The following is a 24,497-nucleotide window of genomic DNA, read 5'->3' as shown; positions in this document are numbered from 1 at the left end:
TTGCTGTATCAAAGGGAAAAACAATTGAAACGTGATTTGTTATGATAATTTAATGAAAAAATGCAAGCATATTTGCTTTTGTTGTGGGAACACAAACAGAGGGTTACAGGAGGTCCTTCAAAATGGAAAAGTCAATTAAAATACTAACTTCAAACATCTCTCATTACACTCTGAAGGAATTTTGATAACCATTTTAAAAATGACCACAAGTTACAGTAGCTTGGTTTTAGATAAACACTGCACACTAAATTGAATATAAAAATAGATTCTATTTAATAAATTGGTATCTAGTGCACTATAAACATTCATGAAAGTGTTATTACAAGGGTAAAGAAAAGTCTGCAGCAATATTTCAAGTAACTTGATAAAATTTGTTCATGTAACATTGATCACGAAATGGACAGGGTAGGAAAGATTTTCCTCAATCATCACACTTTATTTAAACATCAAGTTAATTCTTTCCTTCAAACGAGGACTGCTGGCATTGGTTCAAGTTAGAGAGAGTGGGCTAATTAAAAAACACTATCTTGCTGAGACTGGGGATCCCACACCATTTTTCTCCAAGCATTTGTTGCAGCATTTTCCTACATTTGAATCTGATGTTGCATTGAGATGTGGGACAGCTGAATTTGATTTGTCAAGAGTTGAGGAATGAAGTATGCTCTGGGTTTGTTATCTGCTGGCCTCTACTATAAACTTTTGTGCTGCTTTTTGTACTGAGAGTCTTGCCACCGCCACTAGAAATGTCTCTCTGAGAAGTAACATTTTCATCCGCAGGAGAAAATGACCTGAGGTGAGGAAACTCTTCGCAGTACACAGTCTGTGCTTGAATATTAGTATTGGCTTTTTGTTGAGGATACAAGAGAGGCATTTCACCACAATCCAGATACATGCTTCCATTCCCAGAACTCCATTCACTACTGCTTCCTTCATCTCTTTCTGGAGGGTCTTTAAAATCAAATTCCTGACTTCTCTTAGACTTAGTTTTCCATTTTCCACATGATTGGATACATTTATCCTCTTTCAAGCCTGTTCTTCCATTCTTGCTCTTCAGCACATGATGAGTTGGCCCAGAGCTGCTGTGGCCATTTGTAGCCCTGCGTATTTGCATATTTTGTAGCGCTCCCTGACCAGCAAAGGGAGGAGCATCACCATTACTCACAGCACACAATGGTCCTTTGTCTATATTTGCAACGGGGCCATATTTTTCTCTTCTTCCATCTTCATTTGGGTAACATCCTGGTAGAGCACCTCTACATGAACCATCCAGATTTTGAGAATTATTCCTGTTCTGAATACCTGAAGTCACTGTTTCACAAAGCACATGTTGAGTTTTGGTCTGTGTTGCATCAAACTGCTGTCTCAAGTCACATGGAACACGCTTCTGGACAACTTTATCAGTGCCTTTTTCAGTATTGCTTTCACTACATGATTTGCTTTCCACATGGTGTGGCCTTGTCCGAAGCACACAATCTCTCTTGGAGCACTCACCTCCAGGATCAGAATTTAAACGCAGAGCTAGGAGAGGAGGCAAAGAGACAGATAATTAAAGATAATGTTAATACTGGAAGAAAAGCATTTTCATTACTACATGCATTAAATCAGTGTGCTCAAGAAGAGCAGGACCACAGAATGCAGCTCACCTGGGCGGGCAGATTTGCGCTGGGGAATGGGCCGAAGAGGCGTTTCCAGCCCTTTGGCCATCGTAGCAAGTTTACTGGCAGCATCCATTATTTTCTTCTCAGCTCTGCCAAGAATTGCAGAACATGTGGGAAAAAAACAACCAAAACCAAGTTTAAGGGTAATTCAACTCTACAGTTTACTTCAAGGCAATGTTACTGAGAGTCAGAGAATACTGACAGGACAGTGTGCCAGGCAGCTCAGCAGTGACCTGGCACCAACACTCAGACCCTGGCAAGACTTCAGGCCAGGCACTGTTTGCTCCAAGGTGGACAAACACCAGCCTGAGATCTACACACCTCTTGCACAGCCAACAGCCATTTCCAAACATCCTTGAACTCACCCTTCATGTTTGCCATCATCAGTGAGCAGCTGTTGAAGGCATGTCAAGTAGTATTTGCGCATTTTCCGTGCTGTCTCTTGGCGCTCTCTTAAAACCTCCACTTTAATCATTTCAGCAGCTCGTTCCTTGCTTTCACGGATATAACAAAGCATATCACCTACAAACACACTTCATTAGTACCAGTTTTCCCCCAGAGTGGGGAAGAAGCCAACACCACAAACTGGGATTGTCTAGCAGACCTGGAACAAGTCAGCAAGGAGATGGATTTACCTGCCAACATTCCACCAAATCCTTGTGCCAGTTGCTGCCTACTGGATGAGTGTCAGGGCAAACCACAGCAGGTCAATGTGAAGCATAAGAAAGGAATTCAGTGATCTGATTCTGCATCTTAAGCAGGGGATCTGGGAGGAATTTTGGCTGGTAAAAATATGGGTCTAGAAACTTTTCAATGGCCATGCAGAAATTTGGGGACCTGCTGCACTCAGGTAAGACCAGGTGTTACACTTAATCCTTTCTCCTCAGAGAGAAGGTTGCTGACCAAGCCAGAAGACAGGGTACAGCACAAGAGAAAAGCAGATTTTCTCTCGGAAGAAGCTGCAGTCTTGGTAGATTTTTTTTTCTGGAGAAACAAGATCATTTCTCAAAATGCACTTTACCACTTTAAAATACCTTCTACAGTACAACAAAGCAAGGATGGTAAAACAAGGCTTTGCCCATCACAATTACATGTTGGATTTAGGGTGACAATTCCATTTCTCACAGTCACTCTAGTAAGATGGAAAAATTTACTTCTCATGTGATTTGGTTGTCAGATTCCTGTCCAAGCTGGCTGAAGGAAGAAGCAACAAAGTAATTTATTTTCCTCCACTAAATCTTTAACTAAGGCTTTAGTACTTACACTTAATCTTGCTCAAAGCTTTGATGTAGTGAGCACGCATTTCTTCCAGACCTTTCACAGAATCAGAGGATGCACAAGGTTTTGAGATGCCTTCCCTTGACAGGGACCTGAAATGCATACACATCATACTGCACAAAAAAACCAACTTATATCTTCCCAAAATAAGAAATCATCTTCTTTATTTTTTTAAATACCTTGGTGGTGATCCCTGGTCTTTCAGTTTGGTCTTCATCTCAGAGTTTTGTGCAATTACAGCTCCTGGAACCATCTCATTTTCTATTTAAAAAAAAAAAAAAGCCGAACCATAATTCACTGCATTTCTCTAAATCCAAGTTCAAGAGATACTTATGTTATAACTGCTGCCTCTGGTACAAGACTTCAATGTCACCAAGCATCATTAGTTGCAGTACAGCTGTTGCAGTAACAAGCAGACACACTTCAATGAAGTCTGAATATAAAAATCATCTCATACAGTAATTAAATAAGCTTCAAGCCTTCATATACCATTACTAACACTAAACTGAGATATCAAGTATACTTGGAGAGAAAGGACAGGATAAAAAAATAACAAGGGTGGTTTTAACAAACATTGAAAAAGAATTATTAATTTGTGGGTTAGCAACTGTGCCTTTGAGATATAAAGATACAAGATAAAACTTAGTAGGTTTTGTCAGTTTATTGTGGTGAGGGGTTTTTTTGTTTGAGGACAATAACCAAAACCCCAGTATCCACTGAAAATTAAAAGATCCTACAGATGAGAGAATCAAAGTTGTCAAAGGTAGGACTATCAATCCTAACCTTGGATTTGCTCTGACCTAGCTTCATATTCCTTCAAGCAAGCTGAAGATGTTTGGGGGCCATCTCCAGCTTTCTTTTCAAGTCCTGGCACACAGCCTCTTTTATCAAGCTCCTGGCAGGAGCACTTGCAGCACAAATCTTCCTGAGACCCCAAGTTCCTTTTTGTACATTTCTGACTTGCAACAGTAATTGCTAAAAGTTATACATCAACATGGGACCAAAAAAAAAAGAATCAAGCCCAACCTATTTTCAGTGTTCTACTTAGTCCTCTTCTCACTGGAAAGTGTGTACTATTTTAGCCCAATTTAACTAATCACAAGAGACTGGTACCCTATTCCAGAAGGTGCAGCAGCATCTATAAACTCATACAGCCCTCACAGCCTCAATGCACTTCCATCAGTGATGATCTGATTTCTTCAGTCAGCAAAAAGACTTGCAGGTTAAAGCTTTTAGAATTTTTTTAGTATTTTTTTTAAATAACAACAGCCAAGCAGGGTCTTTTGAAGTCAGCTGAAGGAAATGTCGCAGCTGGAAAGCCTCACACATGTCTGAGCCTGGTTAAGGGATACACAAAGACTGGGCTCCTTCCAGGCCAGCCCTGGCTGCTCCCCACAGCCAGGCCAGGGCGCTCTAGAGGCAGGAGCACTGCGGTGCTGCTATTGTTCTGTGCTAATAGATCACTCTGATGCTGGTGCTGAAGGAATTCAAGCCATGCTACAGGCACAGAGCCAAAAACTCTCTTGGGTTTTGTTGCTTTATGTTTTTCACTTGCGTAAGATCTCAAGCTAAACAGAAAGCCCCAGGGACATCTGTCCCTCCCATGGAGCTTTTCCCATCTACACTGGCTCCAGTTTTGCCATAGTACACGTGACAGCCTTGGGAAGAGCTGCAATGCCAAACTACATACTAGGCTCAGGGAGTGGGGGGATAAGGAAGAAGGGAAAAAACAAAAAAAAAAAAAAAAAAAAAAAAGAGAGGAACACCACCCAGGGATTCACACTTTTTTCAACTACATTCTTGACCAAAAGAACCAGAGAAGACTACCATGCCAGGTCAAGCAAGTTCTTGACACAATACTATCTTTTACATGAATGCAGAATTCCTTGTCTGGTGTACTGCCAAGAGCAAGCAGTACAATTCAATCTTTGAAGCTCCAATCTAGTATTACCCATTTACAAAACATAATTTAGACCATACCCTGCATATCATGGCTAACACTGCCTTGCATGTGAACTGTTATATACTCCAAAGGCTGTGCTGCTAACAACCCCCAAAGAATACACACTGCTTTAGCAGATGAGACAGCTATTTCTTTCCTCCTGAAGAATGGCCTTAAAAAGCAGAAAGTTACTAGCATTTGATAAAATGAAACCTCAAAGCCAGCATTAAATCAGTAAACTGGAGACCAGTATCATTTGTTGCAGTTTGTGACTTTAACTTAGCTTATGCAGTATTAAACCACCTTACAGTCAGAAAAACTGTATCTTCCTCTGTCACCCAAATATTTACTAATTAGCTAACTTTGCATGGGGGTCATCAAGAGGACATGGAATATTAAAGAATGCTACTAACAAGCTCAATTTGATGATATGCAATCTGCCAGATTAAGATCAAACCCAATACCTTTATCTGTTCCTGCTTCCTGCAAGGGTGTCTGTCTTCTCAGTCTCCTTTGTGCTTCTGCCTGGTGTCCAACACTGCACACAGGGGGCCTTGCCACATCCCCAGTGTTTCCTGCACCATGTTGTGGGTAAGGGTACGATTCTTTATTTGCATTACTCACTAGCTCTTCATATTTCTGAAATTGAAAAACACTTCCTGAAAACACAACACAGCAAAAAAAGCATTCCACACCACAACCAATCCTGGTCACCAAGTAGCTTTAGGAATTTTAACACAGGTACTTTAAACCTGCAGTAGAACCACAGATTAGAAGTCAAATTGTAAAGAAAACATCTATTCTATGATATAGAAGTTGTATTTAGCATAAATCATTGCAACAGCAGTGCCTGAATATCTTGAGTATTATTTGGAAATGCCAGTAGGCCTTAACATTGCAGAACTATACACTTTGTCTTTGAACAGCTGAAGACAATTTGCTTTTTAAAGAGAAAAGACATTACTAGGAAATTAAAAAGAGTTCAGTAGATAAGGTGGTTCAAGCCAACCAATGTTTTGAGATTCAAGGGCATATTAAACAGTTTACCAAGAGACATTTCGTTTCCACTGCAAAAGGTGCATAAGGCAAAGGAAAATATTATTCTCTTTATCATCGTGGATATGACTTGTGACATGAAAACCTTTCAGACCCACTTGCTGAACAGAAATATATTAACATGAAAGAAATGGTAACATCTCATCTTCTCTTGAAAAACAAGGTATTTTCTCTTTCTTATTCTCAGATAATTCCCCAGCTTTTAACTGCTGGGTAGCAATGGCATTTCCGGTGGGATGCTCCCCACAACAAAAAACTTATTACAAGCATAAGCACTGCAAGAAGAGGAATCTGCTAAAACAACAGAAACAAGGGCTTTGGGACACAATTTGACTTAGCCCCAAACTCCTCCAGAAGAGGGTAAGACATCTTTCCTCATTTGAGCAGGCACACTGAAAAAGATTTCCTAAAGGCACAATAAAATAGGCAAGACTTTTATTCCCAAAACAGAACTGACTGACAAACTGACCTACTGCAGGCAACTTGCAAAAAGGATTTTTAGTTCTGCAAGGTTTTCATCTTTATTTGTATAAAGAGGAGGAAAAAAAAGTGTAACATGATCCACAATCACTGTCCAATCACCACTGCAAACTGGATTTTGCAGCGATGCAAAAATCTGAGGTGAGTTCTGTCTTTACAGCCCATCAAAGAGATTACAAGGAGCCTTTAACAGACTCCCAACCTCAAGCAGGTGGACTAATCTCCTTAATTTACAAGTCTTTGTATAAATGGCATTCTTAACCTGACCTTTTCTTCTTTAAAGACTCAAGATGTCAAAGCTACATCCTTTTCCATTTCACTTGTTGATGGTAAATTTAGTCTCCTTTCAGTTCTAGAGTACATTAATCAATGTACTCAAATGCTGAATTTTCTATTTTTCACAATTACATGGATATTTCATGGGAGAAAACAGGCCTTAGTGATTTGTCAAATCCCTTTTCTGATTGGCAGTTATAACTTACAGAAGTATTACCTCTTGCCACTCTCGCTCTTTCTTTTCCAGAATCGTGCAGACTGTGGTTCTATAGGCCTTTTGTAAACAAGCCTTCAGTTTGTCTTTGCCTTGACTGGTTAATTGAACATGAGATTCAAAACCCTTGTCCTTCCAAGAATGTTTACTCTGTGTGCACTTGACCAGCTCTTCATGAATTTCTCTCAACAAATACTCCAGCTCAAGCAGAGTTTTCTCCTCATACCCATTCATTTCATCCTGCAGCCTCTTGGCTTCCTGAGCCTCCCATTCCCGCTGCTTTTGCTCTAGTAACATCTTGATTTCTGCCTCTTTCTGAATGGAGAGGTCATTCTTCTGCTTTGCAAGGTCCTCCTTTGCTGTTGCAAGGACCTCTTTAATTCTGTTTCTATGATCATCTAAGAATGATTGGTAGTCTCTCTCATTTTGCTCTTGTATCTGCAGAATTTCTTCTTGCTTTTCTTTGTTCCACTGCACACGGGCTTTTGCTAGTTCTGCTTTGACAGCTGCAGGGATTTCCTCTTTCTTTAGCTCCAATTCCCTCCTCAGAGAAATTATCTTTTCTTCAAGTTCTTTAACTCTTAGTCCAGATGTCTCTGTACTTTCATATTCTTTCTTCCATTTCTCCTCAGCAGCTGAGAGAACCATGGCTAACTGGGAAATAAACAACACAGTCATTAGAAATATATACACACATTCATAGATAGACAAAACATAACTCTGAGTCATTAAAAATCTATTGGAGATCTTTTCAATTTATTTAATAAAAATTAAACCTATATAGGCTTTTCCTTTTATAGGGAAACATCTTTCCTTAGTGACTCCCTGTGCCTATGTCTACATTCATTGCAATACTATATGGGATTTGGAAGATTTAACTGTTTATCAACACACATATAGCAGTATTTTGGGCTACCTGCTCTGCTGTAGTCTTTTGGTGCTCCTTTTCCCATTTTTCTTGTTCTGTCTTTAGATTTAGTTTGTACTCTTGCAGCCACTTGGCATGAGCTTGGGCTAAAGCTGCATCTACCTTTAAACAGATAAAAAACCTGCTTCAGTAGGTAGGTAGGTACACTGAATACATTTTTATTATTACTTTCATGTAATAATAATTCATACTTTATCATTACTTTCAAGAACAGATTTCAGTTTGGATTGTCTAAGTTTATAGAAATCAAAAGAATCAGACCAGCAGCACTTCATGCATTTCTTGATGCAAAAACTATGCCAAAATTAAAAATACCACATTTATTTTTAACAAAATAGTATAAAATCTAAGTGTTGGCTCAGTTCTGTTCAAAACTTCTGCAAAACTTGTTTAACGGTGTGAAAAACAAACCACATGCTACAGTTTTTTTTACAGAACTTTAACAACTCTATTTCTAATAGAGCAAATATCAATACTAAACTTAAGAGGAAGTTAGTGAAGGAGTCCACTTTCTTTTTTCTTTTTTTTAAGATTACTAAAGTGGACACAGCAGTTTCAGAGACTCCAGGTAGATAGAACAATTATTTGTTACCTGGCTGGCAAGATTTTTACAGTATTTATTTTCCAGTTCTAATTGAAATTCTTTTAAGGCCTCTTCAGAGGCTGTATTTTCTTTCAGAGCCTTCTGGATCTGCAGCCTCTGGTCTTCAACAGTCCCTTCTAACTCTTTAGTTGAAGCTTCATCCACAACTTGGTCAGTTTGGCAGCTGCAGTCATAACATTCAACTACAGTTCTTCTCACTTCTTCCAGCCTACTTTGCCATTCTCTTTCTAATTTGGCAAAGACTTGTTCTTTATTCTAAGGAAAAAAATATTTCTTTTAAGAAAATCTCTCCAGTGTCTAAATCAACAGATTTCACTGGCGCTTAGCAAATGAAACACTGTTCACATCAATGATCCTCCCTAACAGGAGAGGAACAAAACCATGCACAGAGAGAGTTTGGTGACTCATCAGAGCTTTCTCCTATGGGATGGGATCATTTCCACATGATACCAGAAAGCATAACCTTCACTCAAGCATCAGGGTGGAAAACTCCAGCATATTACCAGCTGTGACATCCAGGGTGTTCTGTTTGTTACTTTGCAAGATCTAGGTCTTGGGTTTCTTTAAAAATATGAAACATGTATAATATCTAATGACTCCTTCAGAGCTTTTAAAATGACAAATCCTTAACAGCCACTTCCAATGGCAGAAGAGTAGCACATAAATCTAAAGTTCTGTTCCTGAAAATAAACAGCAAAACAACAACAAAAAAATTGAAATTCCCTGATCTAAGTTTCATACCTCCTTTTCTTCCTTCTCCCAGTGAACTTTGGCTAAGGCAACTTCCTCTTGAACTTGCTGGTTTTTCTCTTCCAGCCACTGCTTCTTTGCTGCTGCCATGGACCTGATGTGTTCCTCTTCAAGCTCAGTCCTTAGAAGTTTAAGGGAGAGTTCTTTCTCTTCTAGTAGCTGTTTCTTGAGCTAGACCAAAAAAAAATAAATGAAGTATTCTCCAAGGCACAACTGCTCTGGTACAAAACTATGAGAATGCATGAGACACGTGATTAACTCTCAAGAGGCTCTGCACTGATCTTAGAGATGACACCTAGACAAGAGATTTAGCTCTCAAAAAAGGTGTTTTAAAATATTATATCAGAGATTATTATAGGCTATTGCCATAAAGTAGGTTTTCATATCAAGCATCTTTACTGCCCTCATACTTTGAACTGCACCTCTTTGCTGTACTTGCTTACCCAGACAGCTGATCTGCTTCAGTCATTGCACACTGGTATCTTCATAAAAGCAAAGCTTTTAATCAAATCAGTCTGAATTCATTACTACTTAAAAAAAACACTGTGTTTTTCATATCAGTTTTATATAGTTTTGTATCATCATTCAGGGTTTTTTGAAAACGTCTTATGAATGTAAAAGCTCATACTGCTGACTAAGCATCCTCAGAAGTCAGAATTATGGAAGTTCACTACATGAAAACAAACAGCTATTGGAAAGAGTTACTTGTGCAGTATTTCAAAACCCAGAACACAACACCAGCTTAATTAAAAAAATCACTAAGTTATATGTATGAGCTTTCTGATTCAGCTGCATCTCTTCCAAGTAGGTTCTGCAAACATTTACAAAATTAAATACACTCTGTTTTCAAGATGTAATATTAACAAGTGAAATTATATGGTTTATAGGCAATGCCATTTGTACCTTCTCTTCCTTCAGCTGCTGCTCTTGTTGAAATTTCTGTCTTAAAGTCGTTTCCAAGGTTTCCTTCTCCTGACAAACTCCAATGTAACATTCCTTCACTGCAGTAATCTCTTTGTTCAGCTCCTCTATGTTATCCCTTCAAAGGACAGATTACTTATTATCAACTGGCCTCAGAAGACAGCAAGCCAGCTTTAAAATAAGTGTAACTAGCAGTGAAAGTCAGACAGGAAACATGAAAGGTTCAGTAAAAATGGAAATAATGCTAAGTCTTACTTTAACTGCGAGATTGTCTCTTCAGAAGTTTGAAGAAGCAGCTGCTTTTCCACAGCAAACCTCTCCATCAGCTCCTTCTCAAAATGTGCTTTGGTGTCCTCATGATGTTGCTGATAAGTTCTTTCACATCTACAATTCCAAGAAAGGAAAAATAACTACCTGATTTTAACTACCTAGGTTCAATTTTCTGTAAGAAAATATCTTTCTAACATTGACCTCCTCTTGTACCTGATAGCTGGAACAAGATTATGTGTGCAGGATGAAAATCCACAAATTCAACTAAACTAAGTTAACAGACTTACCTGTCAATGGCCTCTTGCTTATCATGATCAAACTCCTGAACCATCTTTCTCATCTGACAACAGAGGTCTTGATTTAAGCTTTTCAGTTTTTCTTCATTTTCCTTCAGTTCCTCAATAGTTGAAGTATGGGCCTGGGCAAACAAGGGTCAAGTAACATGGGGTTGTAAGAACCTTTTCTAATCAGAGATTTTTAGCATGGGGTGGGTTTTTTGTGATTTTTTTTTTCTGTAGTGGTAAGCAGCATCTCTGTCTTACCTCAACTTGCTGTAGCAAAGCTTCATTAGCCTTTTTGAGTCTCAGAACTTCTTCCTTTAGATTATCAGAAGCATCCTTCAAATTTGTGACAGGCTAAAAATAAATAAAATTAAGATGATATCTTTCAAGACATAAATGATTTGGCAGTTAATGCTTAAAAAGCTCAGTTGTCAAATAAAAATTGTACTTAAAAATACAGGGAATTATTGCACTGCAAGATCACAGAATCACTGCTATTCTAGATGAATTCTTAAAACTCAGTATGATGAAGCTTTGCAGAAGCACACACTCAGTGTAGTGTTTGCAAGCTGAATGACAACAGCCATCCAACAGAGAGCACACTTCCCACATACACTGCATTCCTATCCCACATCCAGGTCTCCATGTACAGATACTGCACCTCTGATCAATCCACAGAGGGAAGGCAATAATGGGGTGAAGAGAGATGCAATATCAAGGAGATTTCTTTTTGATGAAATTACCCATGAAGGCCCTCTGAAGGCAATCTGTTAAATGTTCTGATTGTACAATCTAATGGTACTATCAGCTCTCTTGCAGAAATAACAAGGTCCTTTTGGCTAAAGAAAACCATCTTTTTCCAATGAAATTTACTTCTAACATAAGCAGGGCAGACACCAGACACTCTCAAGCATATAATACATCATTTTAGGACTCAATAATGCATAGGCTGCCCAGGTCTGCTTCAGTTCTTTTCTTTTCAACCAAAGATACAAACCCAGAGTTGCTATGAATACTCAGCTGTGCATAAATTTTTGATCTCTTGTCATAAGAAGCTTTGGTTTTGTTCACAAAAACCAGGAATACTTGACTTTTAAAGAAGTGTAAAAGAACAAACCTCTGAATCTCTTGATGCTTTTTCTGCTTTCAACTGCTTGTATTCCTCTAGTGTCTTCTGGCAATCCTTAAGACTATTTTGTAGTTGAGTAATCTGGTTTCTCTTCATTTTATTACTGTTCAACAAACGTTCCAGCTCAGCTTTTAATTCTACAATAATTTCATCTTTAGAGAGTTCTTTATCCATGTCTCTGTTCTGTATTGCACTATCAGGAAAGACACAACCAGTTCAGCATTTAAGAGACAAAAATCTAGCTGAAAGGCAGTGGTAGCAAAGAGAAGAGTAACTAATGCTACCAGAAATACCAGGATGTCTAAGATGTCATAGTAAACAGCATAAGAGGACATGAATATCAAAGCTTTTCCATCAAGTTGCAATTAATTTACAGAGAACTTGTTAATTCAGCTGTTTCCTCAAAAGGATCATTCTCACACAATGAGAAGAGTTTTAAAGCAACTCCACTGGCTGATGTAAAAGACAGCTTTAGCTTTAAGCAACTGTGTGGAGTCTTTGAGCAAGAAAAGTATCCATGAATATAATTCAACAACTAAAGGAACAGCAATATAGTCCCTATAAAATCTGAAGACTTATTAAATAGCAACCAAGATTATTAATTAGTTTTATGGTATTAGTACAGTTTCTGTTTCTCAGATTACCTGGCAATACAAGCAGTATTTCAATTATCTATCAAAACCCTATGTATTGATCCAGTAGAACCCTCTTTTTACACATAACTTGCATGATTTCTTAAGGATTTAAAATTTTTCTTTCCACAAGAATCACTCAATACCTGCAGAATTTTGGCTTCTTCCCTGTGATATTTTTAATTCCCAGCTCTACATATGAATCACCCAGGCTCGTAGGTCGCTCTCCACCTGCATCATTCAAAAATACTCCAAGCTTGGCAGCAGATTCATACAAAGCTATTTCTTCTTTCAGTTCCATTAATTCTTCCTGAAAGGAAGAGACAGGAAAAAAAAATTACACTGACCAGAGAGACTCCAAGCCAACATATCAGGCCCATGATAACTCTACCAAAGAAAATAAACACGTGGAGCTCTTCCTTCTAAATGTAGTTGTATTTAGCTGCATTTAGTTGAATTGTCTAGCATTAACTTATTTATACTTTCATTTTTCATTTCTGATACCTCTAGCAAAGCATACATTAAAACTAAAATCTTGTTAAATATACAAGAAATATTCCCTATTGTTCTTGTTACAGTCCATCTATGAAGTATTATTTCTTTTGCTCTTCTGCATTCCTGCTGTCCTTGTACAGCAAAATGGATGACAACAGAAAAGTACATACCTGGAGAAACAGCTATTACTCTAGTACTTAGTAGGATTCACAGTTTCCAAGACAACAGATCTAAATCAAACATATGAATTGGAAACACAGACTTCCACTGATGTTTTAGAGGACTTTGTAGCACTCCCTTTTGCTGACAAAAGATAAATTTCAGAACATGGTATTCTCCTCATTAAATTACAGGACTACAAGCACACAGAATTTACATTCAATTTTTTTCCAAAAGCAGGTTGGACAGAAGCATGATATCAGATTTGTGCCAATACAATTGCCCAACTGTGTTTTAATTGGTGAGGAGGGAGGAAGCCCAACATGCAACTCTGGGAGAGGAAGTAGTCAAAGATGATGTACTTGTTTCCTCCAAAAATTTAAAATGTTTCAACCACCAACCTCTAAGTAATAATGCCTCTCCCCCCACCATCAAATGAAAACATTTTATTCAAACATAAAATATTCAATAAAATTAACCTGCAAAGCCTTGTTCATGTTGTTGCTTATCATCTGTGCAGACTGAGCTTGCTGCAATTGAAACCGTAACTGATTCGTCTCCTGCATTGAGCCTATTGTAGGAGAAAAGGGAGAAAAAGAGCAAGTCAGAAACATGCAAGAAAGTCCATGCAATCTGAAGATCCCTATTAAAAATAGCAGTGTTGATTCTGGCAATAGACATTACTTTTTCTATTTCCTTGGGCTCACTAACAGTTACTAAATACATTACTATGAAAAGACTTCAATGTGTGAAGGTAGGGCAAAAGTCAAACACACAAACTGCAAAACATTTCACAATCTATTTCTATGATACAGGTTTCCAAAAATCAGCCTCCAGCTCCCAAAACAATTCTTCTCACCAGGACTTGAATTCAGAATGGCAATTCAAGTCAAGCACCTCAATACAAAATTAAGTAACTTGCATCCAAACCCTGTTGTTTAGTATGAAACAAGGTTTACACACGTGCAGCACAAAATACGTATGAAAACTTTAATCACTCTTGTTTGGGGTTTGGAGATGATGTCTACTTTTATTTCTATTTGGTTTTCACATCTTAGTCTAAAATGAACTTTCAATCTGACTAATCCACTGCATAGCAAACAGTCTAGAACACAATTAGCTTGATCTTGATTCTACTTCCATAGAAACATCAATATGCAATTTCACATTCAGAAAAAAATGAAGACATTTCTGCAAGGCAAGGTAATAGTATGAGTAAAAGGCTGACCTGTTTGGAGTAAATTTGCACACTGCTTTTGGCTTTCTTCTAGGCTTCTTGTCAGTCGATTTATTATTTCAGTTTTTTCACATTTGGTTTCTTCCAACAATTTTTCAAGTTGCTTAACGTGCTCTCCTAGATTTTTGCAACGCTCTTTCTAGGAAGAGAATATTTTTACTCACTTTACAAACATTTAACCATCTAGAACTGTTTCAGATACAGAAAAATTCAATACATACAGGATAAAGGAGAAAAATAATCAATCAGATACCTAAAGGGGTAGAGGACAGTTAAATCAATCACAGATCAAACACTATCCTTGGCTGACAAGAGACCTCCTACAGCATCAAAGTTCAGTTTTCATTGGGAAGCAGTAATTGTACTCATATATACACATACATGGATGAGAATCATTTCATATTTCCTAGAGCAGTTACTTTTCAGCACATCAGATTATCCCCTGTAATTAATCACATACACTTAAGTCTATTACAGAAAAAAATCAAGCCTTCACATGATATCAAGCAATCAGTTTATTTTAACTGAGCTTAAGCCAAGCTAGCAAGTGCCAATACTCTGGAAAAGAGGAACTGTAGTTTCTTTTTCACAGGATATACAAAGTAGACATTTATATGGCATTACTTAGTTACCTCCACAGCCCTGGGAGGCACAGAGCTTTGTATCTACACCTTTTGACTTTTTTATCTTCTCTCAAAAAACAGATCTCCCTCTTTGAATACCCCAAAAATGCTACCATATATTTTACAGTAGAGACAAAGTTGTATAAGCTTTGTTGTGGTACTAACAGACAAAAATTCAGCAGTGCATTTTGTTTAGAAGCAAGTACCAGTCACCTTTGCAAGTACACATCCCATCTATTTCTATATGTTGAGACAAGAATTAGAGAAATTTAATTTTATTTTCTTTACATGAAATAAGAGGAAAATGTATTAAGACCTGCCTGGAATACATTGTTTGAATATTTCTAATAGTGGAATGGATTCTTATGACATATCAAGTGGGATAATTTCAGTGAGCTCTACAACCATGTAACACAATCTATATCAAACTCCATCTTAAAGACAGCCTTTTACCCCTTCTCTGTTTTTAAATCCTTACTTCTAAAATAAAGTCACTGTTGAATGGTTAGTCATCCCTCAGCATTCTGAGACCAAATCTTGGCAGACTGTTCAATAAAAAGTTTTTCTTGTTTTTTTCTTGCAAGAAAACATTATTTTTTAATTAGTCCTTTTCTTTCCCAGTTATTTGCAGAACTCCTTCAAAAAAAGATTGTGCACAGAAGGAAAGCTCAGGAGAGCAACTAAGACAATGAATTTCTGCCTCCTCTGCATCTGCTATGTACAAACTCACAATTTGAATTTAGGACTGCCTGCAGATGTTTATGAAAACATACCACATAGGCCTCATAATATTGAGACTTTCCATTTTCTTAGCAGCTTCCAGAAGGAGTTCTTGGAATTGTAGGTCAAGAAATGCAGTTTGGGAAACATGGGGAGCTCTACAGTGTCTCCAGTACCATACTCAGCATCCTAAAATAATTTCTCACCTGCTCTCTGAGTGCAGATTGTGTAGTGTCAAGCTTCTGCTCTAATGCCAATACTTGCTGTTCATACTTCTGTTTGAGTGCAGAAATAATGGCCTCATGTTGTTCTCTGGCTCGCTGGAGGGCATCTGATCTCTGAAGTTCTAACAGCTGCTTCTGCATGCTTTCCATGGCCACCTCTGCCACTTTGGATTGCTTCAGTATCTGTAGGAGCAGTATGACAGTAGTTCCTAGTTACATACATTTCACTGTTGCTCCAATATTCTGTACATCAGTTCATTTTTTTGTGCAGAAGTTGCCACAAGTCCTCAGAGGATGCCTGTGTTTTCATACACAGTATTTTCAAGCAATGAATCCTATCCATCCATCATGTATTTAGCTCTTGCAATGATCATGACCAGCATTTCAAGAGACTAGCACTTCTGTCTAATGCAAGTGCACCACAAATTGAACTGTAGAGGTCTTTCAAATAAACAGTCTAAAAATATTCACAGTACCTGCTCCTCATTGGCAGTAAGAGTCTGAATTTGAGTTTCAAGGGCCTTGATTTGACCTTCAAGATGCATTTCCCGTTCCTTTCCATTCTGATAGAGTTTCTGAGACTCATGAAGACTAAGAGCCAAACCATCCTTTTCATCTGAAGAAAGAGACATAACTGTGTGACAACCATGGCCAGCCACCCAAGAGCTGCATGCAACACGACCATTCACTACCTGCTCTACAGAACCATTCACTCTGCCCTGCACTGTGAACAGCAACAGAAGACTGAACAAAACCACTCAGTCTCCATCCAGCACCCCCTGTGTCCTCCTGGCAGCAGGGAGCACTCCAATGAACTGTTTCCAGTAGGGTCCTGAAGGTACAAGCCCCATCTTGGCAGCAGGAGGCCCTCCCATTGTGGCATTCACATTCTCTGAAAAATCCCTTTGCCCAGGATTTTTCTCCTGGGAAGCTGAGAAGCCTCAGAGAAAAGGGAAATAATTATTATCTCATTTGCTTCTCCTGTGTTTTGCTCCTCTGGAATGTGTTTGGAGATTGTTTACAGGTGATTGTTTCATTGGATTCTGGTGTGAGTTGTTTTCACTCATTGGCCAATCAGTGCCAAGCTGTGTCAGGACTCTGGAGAGAGTCAGGAGTTTTCATTATTATCTTTTTAGCCTTCTGTAAGTTTCCTTTCTGTATTCTTTAGTACAGTTTAGTATAGTATCCTTTAATATAATATAGTACCTTAAAATAATAAATTAGCCTTCTGAGAACATGGAGTCAGATTCATCATTCCTTCCTGCCACAAGGGTCCCCACAAATCCAATCTCACATCCTCCCTTACACCATTTAAAGGGAGACTCCTCTGGAGGAACAGTCAAGACACAGCCAAATGGTTCACAGTTGAACTTTTCTCTCTCCTTTGCTTCTTTTGCATTCCAAAAACTATAGTCTTAATTCTCTACATTTAGTACTATTTTTTGTCTGTTCCTATACGAAATGGGAAACTAAGACAATCAGATTTTGTTATTTTTGAAAGAAATTTTCTCTATGAACAGTCTATGAAATGGCCTGTTAAACCAGACACCACCACAAAAAAAATACTTTTTCATAGATGTCCACTTCTCCTATTGGGGTTTGGGTGTTTTGGTGTCAACATTTTTCCCCCTTCCCCCCAACTTTGAAAAGACTACTTTGGCAGAACTTCTCACTTTTCTGTACTTTTGTGATGCCTGACACATGGGGACTCTGGAAAACAACAGTGGTCTTGAAAATACCAGTAGTATTTTGGTATTTAAATTCTACTAATAGCAGAAGTTAAGACATTTATGCAGTCAGGCACCAATCCAGAGACTTTTACTTAGAACAATGTTTGGGGGAAGAGGTTTGGTCACATATAGTCTCAAATCAAGTTTATAAGTATAAGAAATACCTTCAAAGACACTTTCTAAATCAATCAATCAATCTCAGAATTTAAAAGTTGCTCAATTTAAATAAAATCTAAGAACCAGCATAAAACATTTTACCTTTGACCATTGAAAGCTGATGATTCAAGTATCTAATCTGTTGTGCACTCTTTTCTAGCTTTTCATTAAGTTCTTCCAGTTGTCTTTCCCTTGCTTTATTTAGAACTTGGAGTTGAAGAATCTGCATGTTTTCTGAAGAATCTGCCAAATTTCAAACAGCATGCAGACAAGTCAGCACAGATACCAAGAAAGTCATCACTGTAATTCCTACTCCTAAATATTTTGTTATAGTGCTAGGTTGATTGGTGGTACACAAAATCTTTTTTTTAATCCACATTTGATTTGCATCACTCAAATTGCTCTGGCAGCAATGGCTGAAGGATTGTGCAAACCACAATTTCAACCTTACAGCAGGCTCAGATACAAGTTTACATGCTGTGAACTCACAGACTTGTGGCAAGTACAAGTTTACAACATGTCTGACAAAGCAGTTCAGTCATTTGAAGCGTACCTAACAGAAAAGCCCAATGTGGCATCACTCAGAGTGCACTTCCTAAGGTACAGCAAGTCGTTCTTTTCCAATATTATGGAAGGAGGCAAAGTGTCAACAAGGTCTGACATCAAGCCACCAGAAGTAATTCAGTTGCATCAATCAAGACTGCATTTTCAATGCCCAAAACTCATATACCCTGAGCAAAAAAAGATCATTTCTGGATATAAAAGATTCTATACTTCAACATCCTTTTAGTTGTCCTCTTACTGAAAAACTACTGAAATCAACGTATTCACTGATTTCCACTGAACTTTTTACACAAGTTTATTTCAAGTCTAAGCAGCAAACACTTACTTTCATCATTGCCCAAGAATTCATGTTGCAAACCTTCAAACACTTCATTTCTTCTGTTTCCTTCTTGGATTCCTGGAATATTTTGATGAATGCCATTTTGGTATGGTTTATAAGTCACTTTGTAAGATTCTGATGACTGGCCATTGACAACATCAGATGCAACAAATTGCTGTTGTGACAATAGATACATAAGAGGAAATACATTAAAACTACAACTGAACTCTTGCTCAGTGAAAATATTTTTCATTTTACAAGTTGACATTAAGAAGAGTTCTAGTAGCTCTTCATTTTCAGGCTCCAATCCAGCACAGCATTTAAGCATGACAGAATTCTTCATGAAAGCTTCCAGCTTAGCAAAGCAGTGAAATGTAATTTAAATAGAGTAAGCACACACTTAAGTGAATCACATTCATTCTACCTCACGGAATTCTACCAAGGCAACAGGACAAAGAACAAAAATCAAACATGAACATATGAAAACTTAGTTACTAATGTCTCATTTTTTTAAATAGGCTACACAAGCCTCCCATCACTGTTTGAACTGATTCTAAGAGACTGAAGGCATGCAGAAATATTACTACCAATAGCTAAAGTCCTGTGAAAATTTTCCAAGAGATAGAAAGATGTGTCAGCTTCTAAAATACCTTAAGATGTTCTTTTGGATCATCTGAAAAATTTAATATTTTATTTTGCTGATTGTCAAATTCTGGTTTATGGCCATTTGTATAAGGCCTGAAGTTTTCAGGAAGATGATAGACATTGTTCTCTTGGTAGCAGCTTGGAGAGTTAAACCCATCTCTACCAAGATACACATGATCTGGATCATCTTGGCCATCCTGGCCACAGTAATCTTCTTTAACATCATATAAATGTTTCTTCTCTTCATCATTATGTAGGCCATTCCAATTCTTCCCATGTTTTTCACCATGATCAGTTTGCTGGTCACACAAGAATTGTTCAGGGTACAGATTTTGTCCTTGTTCATAGCCCTATGAATGGATATGAGGTTTAGAATTGCTCTCTCAAAACTCAGATTTCACCCCACCCTCTTTTTCCTGAGGTTACCAGCCCTCAAGTTAGAAATACTTCAAATGAACACCAAAACACTTCACCTACATGTATTTCTCTAATTAATTTAAACAATATTCAGCATGTTATTATGAACAACCAGTAATTACATCCCTGCTCATACAAACTTACATTTGGAGGATCAGTGATCAATGGATGATCCTTCCACCTTCCATCAAGCTTCCCAGGCTCATGTGACCTAGAAAGACACAAGCAGCTTAACTATGTACTAATAACTTCAGGGAAAAAACAAACCTTCTTTTCTTAAATTAAGACACATCTAATTTACTGCAAATTGCACTACAACTCCCCTTTTATTTGGATTACTTTTACACACCTCATCAACTCAGACTTTGCTCTATTCTTGAAAGCACAACATAAATAATAAAAAGATGGTGCCAAATGCCTTACTGCTCCTCAGTCTCCTGAATGCTACAGTCTGAGTAACTGGAGAGTTGGTCTCCACTGTCCTCCAGCATATCATGGGGAAGGTCTGTCAACAATTGTTGCAACTGAAATAGAACAAACAATATTCATTATATGATCTTCAGGAAAATTAGAACAAGTTCAGCCCAAAAACATTGGCAAAGTAGGCCACTTGCACAAAATCCTGGTTTTCTTCCTCCAGGGAGGAATTCACAACACTGGAATTCACAAAGAGACTTTTACCACAGAATGCTTACTAGACTAGAGTACCAACCAAAGCATTTTTCTGAGAAACTCTTGTTAAGAAAAGAGCTGCACCAGAAAGAGGTAAGGCAAATGCCATCTAGTAGACACATCCCAGGACAGACTAATTTCAAAGAATCAGCTCCAAACTGATGATGCCAGGATTTCTTCTCTCTGAAGTCCAGGCTAGAGAGGTAGCGAACATTCAAAACATGCTCTGAGAAGTCTGGATGGAAATGCAGATAAGAACTTGCCAGTCAGTATCACTACAATCAAGAAGTCATCACTGCAATGATCAGTGCTCTGCTCTGGACCAAGCAACTGGACACAATCAGAGAAAAACACCTCAACTAAAACACACCTGAACCTCACCTCTTGTGCTTTCCAAGAGTGGCACAGTCTGCACCCTCTTTTGCTCTTAACAGACTACAAAAACTTTTTTTTTCATTTTATGTGCTGAAAAGATAGGAAGAAACTAAATTCACAAGCCTTCAGATTAAAGTACTTAATTCTTTTTCACCTCTTGTTCTCTTGCATAATCTTCTTGGTCATAGTCTTCATCTTCATGTTGAGTTTGTAGAGCTCCACTATCAAAGTCAAGGGACATTGTTTTCTACTATTGATTTTGTGTATCCAGCAAAACCTACCACAGGAGAGGAAAACATCACACGTGAGCAAAACACATGAGGAATCAAAAAGCACCACCCTCATCACCTGAATTGCTCAGCATGAAAATATAATTCTTGAAACAGTCATTGCACATTATTTGCTTCTCATATATCCAAGCCGACCCACTTCCAAGAATTTAGCATTTAAAACAAGGCTGACATAATATAATTTCTTAAGCTCACTTACAACAAGACATTATTTTCTGCAAGTTCTAGTACTGCACCATATACATATGATGTGATACATGATGATAGTAATGTCCACTTTTGAATTTTGCTTCATAGTCTTCTAGAGAATAACTACAGTTTGTATTAAAAACTGAAAGTATGCTGTTCCTTATTCATTTGGATAACAGCTCCAAAAGGAAAAATAGGAAAAGTATCCCAGAAATCTGAAAAGCACCACATGAGTTGCAGATTTTACTGCTTAAGAAGAGAGTCTTGCCTCCAAGGGCCTGTGTGCACTGAGCAGCGTGCTCAAAGAAGCTGCTGTGTGTAAGTGCTGGTCCAGGTTTGGTTACAAATAAGTTACTCCCCGTTCAAGGGACACTTGTTTGGGCACACAGGTGTAGCACACACTGAAGTCTTCACTTGGTACAATGTAACATTACAGGAGCATTATTTCCAAGTTAAAAGTCACTTCATCACGTTTAAAGGACCTTTTTGCCCACAGCTGTTGATGGAAACTCTCCAGCAGAGCTGCAGGAGGCCTCACAACGCAGCTCCTGTCCCTGTGTGCCCCCCGTGACCCCTCTCACGGGAGGCTCTGAGGCTCCAGCTGCCCCCACACCGCCACCGGCCCTGTCCCCTTCCTTAGGGCCCTCCCCAGCCCCGGGAGCGAAGGCAGCCAGCCGAGAGTGCACGGCCAGCCCCGGAGAGCCGCACCTGAATGGACCGGGGGCAGCTCCAGGGGCGCGGGGCAAACTCGGCCGCCGCCACCTCAGTCCGCTCAAACTGCGGCGCGGGGCGGCACTGCCGTTATCCAGCGCACCTCCCGCGGGGCCGCCACGGCAGCGGACGGGGGCAAAGCGCGGCCCGAACAGCGGAACCCACCTGAGCCGCCACGGCCACCTGCCCTCCACAGCCACCACCGGGGCGGGCCCGCCGCGCTTCCTCATTACACCCGGCCCGCGCCCGCCGCGCTGATTGGCAGCACTGGGCACCAACCGACGGCCAGAACCGCCCCGAGCCGTGCTGATTGACAGCCCCGGGAACCAACCGCGACCAGAGCCCGCCCAGCCGCGCGGGCGGGCAGGCCCGCCTCCGCTGATTGTTTAAAAGCAGGCGCGCATGGTCGCGGGAACGCGCCTGGCGAGCTGATTGGCCGAGCAGACGACCAATGGCAGTGTGAATTTTGTGGAGGGGCGGGGTCTCCGCGGGCGGGCAGCGGCGCCATTTCGCAGCGGGACGTGGCGGTCGCCTAGCAACGCGCGGCCGCGGGGTGACGTCACGAGCCCGCGAGCCGCACTTCACGACCGTGTCACGATGGCGCTGAGGGGATGCGGGGTCACCGCTCCTGCCCGAGCCCCTGCCCCAGGCAGCCTTCGCTTGGCTGCTCGGGAACCCGCTCTGCTTCCAGAGCGCATTCTCTTTAAAAAATAAAAACCTCCTCAGAAGGAGCAGATTTATTGCGCAGAGTCGCAGGAAGCAATTCTGACGGAGGGTTGGTTCCGTTTGTAACAGCCCCACCTGGTGCCTCGCCCTCAGCCCGGACACCGGGAAAGGACCCCGGGGCAGAGACGTTTGGGTCATTTGTTAGAGGATTTTTATTGATGGGAGCAAACACTTCATGTGTTTCAGTGAAATTTATAGAAGTTTGAAAAGGAACGAACATGCTATGTCTACTAAACGTGTGACATTATGGGCGAAATCAGCCATTTTTCCCAGAGGATTCTAGTAACCATTCAGAGATTAACCAATTCTCATCATTTTTACAGGCATTAAATGACTCAAACAAAACAAAAAGCATTTAAATGTGTCTGACAATTTATATTGAGTTTCTCAAGAACAATATTTTGGAAACTTTCCAAAAGTCAGACAACTATTTTTCTTTTTAGCATGATTATTTCTAAGACTTCCACAGAGGAGCTGACAGCGTATCTTACATGAGACAGCTGGGCCACAGAGCAGCATTAAAAGCTTAAATGAAGGCATGGAAATGCTAGAAACCAAAAACAGGGAATGAATGTAGTTTATTCTAGGAAAATGCACGGATTTGTTATCTTTGATTTTTATCTGTAATTAGTTGGATTATCTTCTTCCTCCCACATCAAAAGATATTGATATACGTCTTTATTGCTCTAGCACCCAATTATCTCCCTTTCCTTCCTTTTTACTTCACAGTTCAGCTTCAGATACATAAAAAATATGCAGGAGCATCAGAACAATGATCCAGGTCTTTTAAACGTTTTACATTGGTGATATTCAAAGAGAGAAACACACTGCATTATCCTGTGATATACATCACACACTGGCTCTGGCTGTCCTTATTCACTGGTTAAGTGAAAACTGATGAAGTGAAAAAAGTCCCTGAGTCAGCATCTTGACTGGCAAAGTCAAGAAACTTTGATCTCCTACTATCACCGCTCCAAATGCTATTATTTAAGTCCTGAGTAACTTTGATTTGTACTAAAAATAGAGGTGGAGTTCTGAACATTTTCCTTCTATGACCTGTCATAAAACTCAGCTTTGATACAAAAATCAAAACTGCAGGTCTTTCTCTCCACTTGACATGCCACAGAAGTAGCTGGGTTTGCTTCATTGCTTGCTCCATAGTGATAGCAAGCACATTCTGAAGTTTGACAAGATGTGAGAATAGAAAGGACATTATGCAGGGGGTTGATATCCCAGTTACAGTTTCTTGCTGTGGTACAAAGCTCCAGCATGAACTCTTGCTGGAGACCTTCACTGGTGAGCACCTTGCACAGGATAGAATGGGCAGAAGTTTGGGCTGCTAGCCCTGAAGGCTCAGGGTATCGAAAATGCCAGACTATTAGCAAGGAAATCAACTACTAATGTTTATACCTTCTCACTGCTTCAGTATAGGTAGTTGAGTAGTTTAATCATATTATCAAAGAATGAAATGTATTTTTATGGCTATTAGCTGAGGATAAAAATAAAGATGTTTTCTAGTAGACTCTAAGTGTGGCTCTTTACATTACATTTTCCCCTCCAAGGAAGCTTGTCTTCCATAATTTTATAAGACCTCTCCTCTTGTTTCCTAGAGGAAGGAGCTCATACTACAGTGTTCCATTTACCACGAACACTGGCAAACAAACAATGTATTTTTTATGGTCAAGATTTCCAGCAACTGCTGAACTCCACAACAATTGTCTGCCTTAGGAACTGAGCCGGTGGGCTGGGAGACAGAGAGAGTTATGTCTGTTCATGCCAGAGAATATTGCTTGTCTCAAATGCACCATTTCCCTCAGGCCATCACC

The 24,497-nt window shown here is 39.4% G+C and overlaps 1 protein-coding gene across 4 annotated transcripts; it reads right to left on the bottom strand.

The window, feature by feature from the left end:
• Window positions 1-32: 32 nt before the first annotated feature.
• Window positions 33-22,218, bottom strand: CEP152 (centrosomal protein 152). Of its 4 annotated transcripts, XM_077185250.1 has the most exons (27): window positions 22,111-22,218; window positions 20,910-21,032; window positions 20,132-20,232; window positions 19,853-19,919; window positions 19,297-19,641; window positions 18,653-18,821; window positions 17,866-18,006; window positions 16,354-16,493; window positions 15,860-16,060; window positions 14,302-14,449; window positions 13,553-13,644; window positions 12,566-12,729; window positions 11,776-11,980; window positions 10,920-11,012; window positions 10,665-10,795; window positions 10,363-10,491; window positions 10,090-10,225; window positions 9,178-9,357; window positions 8,425-8,691; window positions 7,821-7,934; window positions 6,908-7,558; window positions 5,343-5,517; window positions 3,116-3,197; window positions 2,922-3,028; window positions 2,024-2,180; window positions 1,644-1,747; window positions 33-1,518 (listed from the first exon to the last, which is right to left on the bottom strand). In XM_077185250.1, the coding sequence occupies exons 2-27, from the start codon at window positions 20,994-20,996 to the stop codon at window positions 638-640; spliced, it is 5,067 nt and encodes a 1,688-aa protein (XP_077041365.1). In that variant the 5' UTR covers window positions 20,997-21,032; window positions 22,111-22,218; the 3' UTR covers window positions 33-637. The 4 variants fall into 4 exon arrangements, with proteins under 4 accessions (XP_077041365.1, XP_077041366.1, XP_077041367.1 ...); XM_077185251.1 differs by lacking the exon at window positions 8,425-8,691; XM_077185252.1 differs by lacking the exon at window positions 19,297-19,641.
• Between the last annotated feature and the right edge of the window lie 2,279 nt (window positions 22,219-24,497).

This window comes from Agelaius phoeniceus, chromosome 13, assembly GCF_051311805.1.
Source record: "Agelaius phoeniceus isolate bAgePho1 chromosome 13, bAgePho1.hap1, whole genome shotgun sequence".
NCBI lineage: Eukaryota > Metazoa > Chordata > Aves > Passeriformes > Icteridae > Agelaius > Agelaius phoeniceus.
Note: the sequence above shows the minus strand (reverse complement) of the source record. Positions and strands in the feature narration are given on the sequence as shown.

Bases quoted from the DNA above. Each gene is read 5' to 3' on its own strand.
- CEP152 (XM_077185250.1), bottom strand. From the start codon at position 20,996: ATGTCCCTTGACTTTGATAGTGGAGCTCTACAAACTCAACATGAAGAT. The intron at 18,822-19,296 runs GTATTTTAGAAG...TTGTCACAACAG, and splicing joins ATCCAAAAGAACATCTTAAG to CAATTTGTTGCATCTGATGT. The intron at 16,494-17,865 runs GTAAAATGTTTT...CTCTTTCTTCAG, and splicing joins TCAGCTTTCAATGGTCAAAG to ATGAAAAGGATGGTTTGGCT.